The 8,740-nt window shown below is 47.1% G+C and overlaps 2 protein-coding genes across 2 annotated transcripts; both read right to left on the bottom strand.

Annotated features, from left to right (window-relative positions):
• Window positions 1-1,727, bottom strand: LOC101924073 (5-beta-cholestane-3-alpha,7-alpha-diol 12-alpha-hydroxylase). Its single transcript, XM_005229542.3, has one exon. It carries the CDS (start codon window positions 1,665-1,667, stop codon window positions 141-143), a length of 1,527 nt encoding a protein of 508 aa, XP_005229599.2. The 5' UTR covers window positions 1,668-1,727; the 3' UTR covers window positions 1-140.
• Window positions 1,728-4,290: 2,563 nt separating this feature from the next.
• ACKR2 (atypical chemokine receptor 2) lies at window positions 4,291-8,294 on the bottom strand. The gene is made up of 3 exons (XM_027786819.2): window positions 8,164-8,294; window positions 7,473-7,530; window positions 4,291-5,900 (listed from the first exon to the last, which is right to left on the bottom strand). The coding sequence occupies exons 1-3, from the start codon at window positions 8,182-8,184 to the stop codon at window positions 4,786-4,788; spliced, it is 1,194 nt and encodes a 397-aa protein (XP_027642620.2). The 5' UTR covers window positions 8,185-8,294; the 3' UTR covers window positions 4,291-4,785.
• Window positions 8,295-8,740: the final 446 nt, after the last annotated feature.

Below are 8,740 nucleotides of genomic sequence, written 5' to 3'. Positions count from 1 at the left end.
AAGGAGGCAAAGACAAAAGACATGATAACTGTTAAGCAAACAAGACCATATCAGTGTTGGCACTGCATGGATCTGATAGCCATGGGATCATGCAATTATTTCACAGATAACACCCGAACAAACAACGCAACAAGGACAAATTAAAAGCGTAGCCGATATCTGAACTGAACATCATTAACAGGGTGCATCGTCCCAAATCCCCAGCGGCTGATGTCTATTGGTGGGATCTCCTCTTCTCTGTTGACTAGCTCCAGGTCATAGTGACTTAGCATCAAGAACACAAACAGTTTAATTTCAGCAGTAGCAAAGAACCGCCCAGGACAGATGGATACTCCTGCGCCCCAAGGCATGTTGAAATATTTCACCCTCTTCCCGTTTTTGTAGAAATCCTTCCTGGTGCCATCTGGGTTTACAAAGCGGTTGTATTTAAACTTGTGAGGCTCAGGATGAATTTCTGGGTTCATCTGCACAGACATGTGTGGGAACAGAGCCACCCTGTCTCCTGTGCGGAGAGTGTACTCTGTCCCACTGCTCATTTTAAGGCTGGTGTCCTGGAGGACAGCTCTGATCAGTATCGGGGCTGCAGCCAGCCTCAGGGTCTCCTCCAGAGCACTGTCCAGAAGAGGAGTCTGGTTTAACATGTCCCTAGTGATAATTGGTGGGCTCCCAGGCTTTGTTTCCTGGCCGTTCTCCCTTAAGACTTTATCTATTTCATCCCTCACAGCCTTCATAGCTTCTGGATGTTTCATTAGATAAAAAAGGAGCCAAAAGGCAGTTGGGCCTGCATTGCCCTGGGATGCCCAAAGGAGCATAAACATGAAACGATCCCGCATGTACTCAGGGACACCGTTTTCTGCCAGAAGCTGTTCTTGATCACGTATCCACCCACTAACATTGTCCTTCTGCCAGCTCTTCTTCACAGACAGCACGCTCCAGAAGAACTTCTTCAGCCGTTCAGCTTCTCTTTTGTCCTTGGGAGGCAACCCAGCAGAGGCCAGGTGAGGGAAGAGGCGGTCATACTTCCGAAACTCGTGGAACAGCTGGTTGGAGTGGACACGATCTTGCTCATTAGCCTTCTCCTTGTTATCTGCCCCTTGGTGTGGCTCAGTGCCATACAAAGCCAGGTACCCAGCTCTGAAGACAATGTTGTAGCAGTAGTGGAAGAGGCTATCCTCTTGCCACACTCGCTTCTCCTCTCCTGAGCTCAGATTGAAAAGCATCAGCTTCTGAAAGTTCTCCATGGTGGCTTGTGTCATGACAGCAAGTCCATCTCCCATCAGATGCTTCATGCTCGATGCATGAATTATGCTATGGCTGGCTTTGATGGCCTTGTAGCCAAAAACCTGCAGGACCAGTTTAGATGCAAAAGTCCTAAAATCTAGTTTAGATCGTGATTCCTTCACGATAGCTCCAAAGCAGAAGGGGTCCATCACAAAGGTGAAGTAATAGCCTCCAATCAGCACTGTGAAAATATCCCCATGTTTTCTCTGCATCCTTTTTAGAAACCCTGAACTGTCCTTTCTGAAATCCAGAGCGTAACCCAGCCAGGGAATGGTACCTTTGTCCAGAGGTGGCTCATCGGGTCTCTGTCGCCGAAACATGCCCAGGAGATAGAGGCCACCAAGCAGCAATGCTGCCAAGGTACAGAGAATCACCCAGAGTGCCATGACAGCTCTGCACCCATCCAGAAGCTGGGACCAGAGCTAGGCTGGGGCAGGAATGTGCTTTTTATTCCCATCCAGCAGCTGATATGCAGATGCACAGCTGCCAACCTCTGTCCCTATTGGCAGGAAGTGTTTGCCTTTCCTCTCCAGAGGCTCCAGCGTGTACGTCTCCCTCGATGAATAGACAGAGATTTTTAAGGTGGAATCAAGTTGGAGTTACCGGGCTGCTATGTAAGGCAGATGGGTTTTGGCGTGTGCTCTGCAACAGCTTAAGCAAATTCCCTTTTCTAGGCTTCACGGAGCCCAGGTTTTGAAAAAAGGGTTCATAGAATTTCACTCACTGCCTTTAAGACCAGGCTATGGACATGCACTGCAGCCTGAAAAAATGAGAGGAAGAGTGGATGTTGGAAATGCTACTGAAAATGAGCTCAGGACCAAGGGAAGGGGGTTACAGCTGAGCTAATTTGGTCTCAAAAGCCAACAGAAGGAAAGGTCTCCAACTTTTTGATGTTCTGCAATGCACGGTGCCCCATAACTGCTTTGCCAATGAACAGTGCAAGCACTGCTAACCTGTACAAGGGCAAAGCAAAGCAGGTCTGCTTTCCCCGAGCGTGATGAGGATGAATCATTTGCATTTCCTTCACACCGGTTGAGTCTGGAGTCTGCAACTGGCCAAGCCCAACTCCTGGCTGGAGAGCAGTGGTGCCCAGGTGGACGCCAGCCCTTTCTTCTGTGCCAATGCACACACCCCCGATGCTCAGCAGCTGCAAATCAATCATGTTCAGCCAATGCTCCAGCAGCAGAGCACCCCCAACCCTCTTCCCTCCTGCTCCCACCCCTGTACCTGGCAGTTTTATCCATTTTCCCTTCTGCTTCTCGATCTCTCCTGCTCCCCACCCTCCACAAGGGGTTCAGAGATTATGTCAGAGACACCATGCCTCAACTGGCACTATGCCTCTGGGTGCTGCCACCCTGATCTATGCAGCCGGTCACTGCAGCCTCTGCCCCAGCTTCTGGTGCCTGGACCTTGCAGTGCCCTCACATAGGATAGAGAGTGACATTATCTGGAAAGAAAGTTTGAAAAAGTATTTCATAAGACTATAGGACAGACTGCCACGAGCAGGCGTGAGGCACACTGCTTACATACAACTAGCCCCTTTTATAAGCCACTCCTACTTTCCCTACCTTTGCCCTTCCTCTGAACATCCCATCATAAGTTTTGCACAGTCCCACAAACCCTACTCTGTACGGGATCACAATCTTCATCTTAATTTTTGCTCCCTAGCCGCTCTGCCCTTCTGCATTCCCTTCCAGTGACCTACCTGTGGAGCGAAGGCCACATCATAGCATTAGTTAAATATTTATTCTGCCTTTTTTTTATAAGAAAAGCTCCCAGCCTTACCACTCTGGAAACAAGCTGTAGCAATGTTGGCAGGAAATATAAGCAGTGAAAACAAATCCACCTTTCTAGATCAACTCAAAGCCCTTCTCAGTCCAGTAACCTTGTCTAGCAATAAAATCAAGCTGATGAGTATTTTCTCTTAAATTATTCATATTATTTGTATAGTTCTAGGCAACTGTCATGATCAATAGGTTTTCAGGCTGGAAAGGGTCCATTTAAGGTTCAAGAGTATTTGGGGTGAATAGCACCTTCAAAGGTCAGTAAATTAATAACCTTGAACTTTAAAGCCACACTGGGTAATAAGAAATGGCTAACAGCTGTCGGTGCTCTTCTGTTCAAGGCCATGCTCTCACTGGGCAGTGTTGCAAAGCCAATATTTATGTTAAAGACTGTATCCATGGATCTCTTTTTGTCTTGTCAAAATGGATCTTGGGGAAAGCAAATACCTCCACCACTGTTCTGCTGAGCCCATTATTTCTTTTCTCTTTCTCACTGGTTGTTATTGGTTTAAACTTTGTTGCTGATCAAACTGATCTCAAATCAGTTTATGATCAAACTGATCTCTAACCAAGGATCTGTCCCTCAGAAAGACACAGTTTCCTGCTCAACAGTCCCAAGCGTGGCACAGCTCACCATCACAGAGAAACCTGTCCTTGCTCAGACAACTCAGTTTAAAGGTGCCTGATTCTTCCTGTTGTCTTTCCTGGAAGACAAAGGAATGAGCCTGGTTGAACACATCTATCTGGCAGATGGAAGAAGCCAGGAGAAGTAAAGCCACTCCCCAGGCTGGGCTTCTGGCCACCCACCTCTGGCCTGCTGGTTGAATGTGGCAAATCCATTCCCCAGCCTACAGCAGAAGCAGGAGGGGTAATGGGATCGCTCTCCTTCACCAGACCCTTTCGGATCTGTGGGGGAGGAGTTCTGCATAAGTTTCAGTTTGTATTTTTAAGGGAACAACATATGGATTAGCTGCTCTTTCATCTGCTAATGCCCCACATACTCCAGACAGCCGGGCTTCTCCCATGAGCAAAAACCCAGGGCAATTATTTTATAATAACTCCAGTTACAACAGAAACAAATCCCACGTGTATTTGTCCAGTTCCAACACAGAAAATCCTCATCTCAATGCTGGCACTAGGATGACTGCTCATGCAGTGCTGTGGGCTCATGTCTACTCCATTGCATGGCCGGGTGCAGCGAATGAAGAGACGGGACGCAGCTTGATGCAAGCAAATGTCAATTTCTTGTACAGAAGCACGAGTTTATATACACTTTCAGAAGCTGCGCGTTTTAAACAGATTGGTTCTTGAAGCTAAGCATTGCATACTAGGCCATCCCCGATTGGTGGTTAACTACTATCAATTAACAGCAAGGTGTTACCTTTCCTTGGCACCATCCGTCTCCCACTCCCCTGTGCTCTGTAAACATGTCTCATCATGTTAATTGTTGTCTAGACAAGCTCGAGCACATTCCCCTCAGCTAACTGATTGCCACGCGTGGTCCTAGTTTCCAGCCCGCTCCTGCATCTCCCCCTTCCTGTTGCACAAAAAGAACCTTTGAAACCGAACGAGTAAAAACAAGGTATAAGTAATAGAACAAATAAAAAAGCAACTAAGACATCTTATCAATGTCAAAATAACCCACTGTCTCTGTTCCGTACGATTTTACAGCCAGGACCAGTAAAATACAGCATAGAGGGCATACATGTAATGTAAGTATTTATCGTGCATTTGTGATACTCAACATTTCTATCTCAGCTGAGTATCTGCTGCAAGACCGACTTGTCTCTGAGGGCTTGATGTCAAAGAAAGCGCTTCTCTTGAAAATGGCCTGAGGGATCTTCCATAAATATACCCTGAATCGTTTTTTCACAAAAGCATAGAGCAAGGGGTTGAGACAGCAGTGGACCAAGGACAAACTCTCCGTGATCTGCATGGCATAATCCAATTGCCTACTGCTTTCACAGCTCCTGATCACACCGACATCTTGCAGGGAGTGAAGGATGAGGACAACGTTGTAAGGGGACCACAGGACAAAGAAGACACCCACCAGAGTAAAGACTAAGCAGAGTGCTCTCCTTGAGCCAGGCATCTGAGAAATGGTGAGGACACATGCTATGCGGGAGTAGCAGAACACCATGAAGAGGAAGGGAAAAAGGAAACCCAGGATGTTTTGAATTACACGAAAGACAATTTTCCAAAATAAGTGTTTCTGGCCATAATCATGGGCACATACGACAGACTTGTTGTGGATTTGCCTTGTGCTGGTGAAGAGGCCATCAGGAATGGAGAGAAGTATGGAAAGAACCCATACCACCAGCAAGACAAGGATGTAATTCTTCCATGCCATGGAGCTGTGAGGAGAGCAAGCATGAACTATCTGCAGATACACATCCAGACTCATGCAGCTTACAAAAAAGATACCACTGTAGAAATTCATAGTGTACATGGCATTTAAGACTGGGCACACTATGTCCCAGGTCATCCACTGAGAAATGTACAGAGCCCAGAAAGGCAGAGTTAGTAGTAGGAAGAAGTCTGAAACCACCAGGTTCAGCAGAAACACCTCGGTCATCTTCTTTTTCTTCTTGATGTGCATAACGAGGACAATAAATAGGAGGACATTGCTAGCCAATCCAACCAGGAAGATCATGGTGTAAAAAGATGGTAAGAATACTCTGCTAAAGGAGAGTACCTCTTCTTTTGTGCAGAGGCCATACTGCATGTAATCCCTCTCATCCAAGTACTCGTACAGGTAGTCGCTCGAATTGGCGGCATCCAGTGAGGTGGCAGTGGGGTTTGCCACCTTTGATGTTGCGTTGGGCAAGTGGCTCCCTAGGAGCAAAAGGCAAATGAAGGAGATCAACATGTTGTTCCAGTCTATGTGGGAAAGACAAACATCACATCACAGAGGGTTTTCCTGAGGTTCATAAACTTAAGTTTCTTCCACCTTCTGATAAGTATTTTGTGTCCTGTATTCCTTGGCCTTTGCCTACTGCATCAGGACAGCTGCCTACACATACATGCAAAAGAAAATAATTCTGGTTTCCTTTCTGCAACACTTTCAAACTTGAAAGTAACTGACATAACTCACCACTTCCTCCTGACACCATTACAAGCTTTTGAGGAAGTTTCTGCTCTAAAATATGGGACATCCACCACCACACTGCACTGTGAGCTGCTTTAGATTCAGCTGGGTCACTACTGAGAAAGTGGCATCTCAATGCCCAGTGAAGCAGAACCTGCCACCAGCACCTTTATGTGGGTGGGTCTTCTCCCAGAGGTGAAATGCTGAATCACTGCTCCTGGTAGGACACTGACCCCTCTTCATGCCAACTCTAGGACACCAAGCCAAGGATTCTTGTAAAAAGTATTAGTAAGTGGAAAACACAGAATCATAGAATGGTTTGGGTTGGAAGGGACCTCAAAGATTATCTAGTTCCAACGCCCCCTGCCATGGGCAGGGACACCTTCCACTAGACCAAGGACTAGACTCATCAAAGGTAAGGACATGTAGGCACCAGAATCAACTCCTGAATCAAGGTGAGAGGTAGAAATTTAGCTGGAAAGATGTTGCTGGAATCGATTTTGTGTGAGACAAGGTGTGGGTTGAAACTCTGCTGACAAAGGATGGTGAGGGCTGTACAGTCTGCCACTCCCCAGGACTGCAGGCTGGTGTCAGTGTTTAGAGAGCTGCAGCCCAGATTTCAGGAAATGGTGATTGATTTGGCAAGTTTCCTAATTTTGGAGTCTGATTTTCAGGAAAAAAAAAAAAAAAAAAAAGAAAACACACACAAAAATACTACAAGGGTTTCATCTCCCAAAAGCCACCCAAACTGGGCAACAGCTGTTGCTGAAGAGCCCATCTCTCACAGCGGGAGATGGGATCTGCCTGAGACACCTCCCACCAGATAACATGAAGGTTAATGTGGTGTTTACACATCAAGACAAATGTCCACCCTCTGACAGCAAACTAGGACTGTCACAGGAATAAAATAGTGCAAATAGCCCTTCACCCCTAAAACACACCATTTTTCAGTCATGGCCAAAGCTGCACACCTTTCCCCTGGGGTTCATTTTTCCAGCAATCCCAGAACAGGCATGGCTGTGTAGCTCCCTGCCTGCAGTCACTCCTGCTTTGTTCTCCTCAAGGACCATTGCCTAAGAGGCTTGCAGCCACCGAGTAATGAGAAAATGAAACTGTTAGGCCCTGGTTGTGCCATGCATCCCAAGGAGGACATACCCCACAGTGGCTCTGGAAATTCTGACACCTCCCTCCCCATGAACACCCCAGGAAAGGGGAGACCCTCCACCCTAGGCAGGTTAAGCGAAGTACCTGAAGCTTAGAGCAAGGTGCTGAGGATGCCTGTGGGTGTGCAATCATAAGGGCTGAAGCTGCAGACATACCTGTTGTTGCTCGATGTCTAAAATTGCTTAAATACCCATTCCAGGCAATTCCAGGCAGCTGGAAAGAAAATAAAATTTGGTTTCTGCTGGATTGAAAAGTTTTCTTGCTGCCTTGCAGTTCTTTGGTGAGTGCTGCAGGACACTTCAGACAGAGCAGCGATGAATAGCACAGATTTCCCATGGGAGAATGCCAGAAAAAGACTTTTCTGGGAATTAGCTTTTTTTCTTTTTTTCTGCTTCATATTTTGGAGGAAATTCATTCTTAGCCATATACAGTTCTGACAGTATGACTCTGAGAGGAAACCAAAGCTGCCCAGCCTTCTGATCACAGCAACACCCAGCGAGATGTTTTCTTTTCTCCACCCCATCTCTTCCCAAACAAGAAATCTGTTCCTAATTTCTTTTTCTCTGTTGATTCTGGGTTTGCTGCATCCCAAACACCTTTTTTCTCCCTCTCCCACCTCTTCCCCCTTCCATATCATGCTGGCACTGACATTCACATCCCCATCCCATAGCACATAGCACATAGCGGAGAACTGAGGAATGCAGCATGGACTGAGCCCAAAAATTAACCTCAAGCCTGCTGGAGCACTGGCACTTACAAGCTGACTAACTTCAGAGAAGAAAATAGAACTTCTCCAGGTTTCTCATGCAGCTTTGTCTACGAGCAAGAAGCACAAAATGCACTTACAGGAGCTGCTTCTGTTCCCATCCTGCCAGAGGCTCGAATCTGGCTTTTAGGATCCTCTTTTACTTGTGTAAGAGCGTGGGCAGGAAACGTGAGCTCAGTGTGACCTCCCTGGTGTTGTTTTGCCTTTCCTGGTGTTGATCAGTGGATAACAGCACTGGAGGAACAATCTCCATGCACTGTCCAAACATGTGTCCCTTTACATCTACAGCTGATGCCTGCACCCACAGTTGGGCTTTGCCACTTGAAATTCCCGGCAGGACTGCAGTGCCTTCTGCCACGGGTGCCACAGGGACCCAGTACCCTCCCTTCAGAAATGCAACCTGGTTTTGTCTAGCTCAGTTCAGGCACCATGCTAGGGATGGGCAGAGCCCCTGGGACCAAGGATCCGGCTCAGCACAACACAAAGGTCACTGGTGGATCCCGTGCACCCCAGCATGCACAGGCTGGGTGGTGAGGCCACCCACAAAATAGTCTCAAGTAGGTTTTTCTGGGATGTACCAGATCAGGATCACCCAGACAAACATGCAGACCAGCCACTTGCTTAAGAATAACCAGTTCCTGTTGCTCTTCTCTCCCT

The sequence above is a fragment of the Falco peregrinus genome, chromosome 5 (assembly GCF_023634155.1).
Source record: "Falco peregrinus isolate bFalPer1 chromosome 5, bFalPer1.pri, whole genome shotgun sequence".
Taxonomy (NCBI): domain Eukaryota; kingdom Metazoa; phylum Chordata; class Aves; order Falconiformes; family Falconidae; genus Falco; species Falco peregrinus.
The sequence above is the reverse complement of the archived record's forward strand: the minus strand, read 5'-3'. Positions and strand labels throughout refer to the sequence as shown.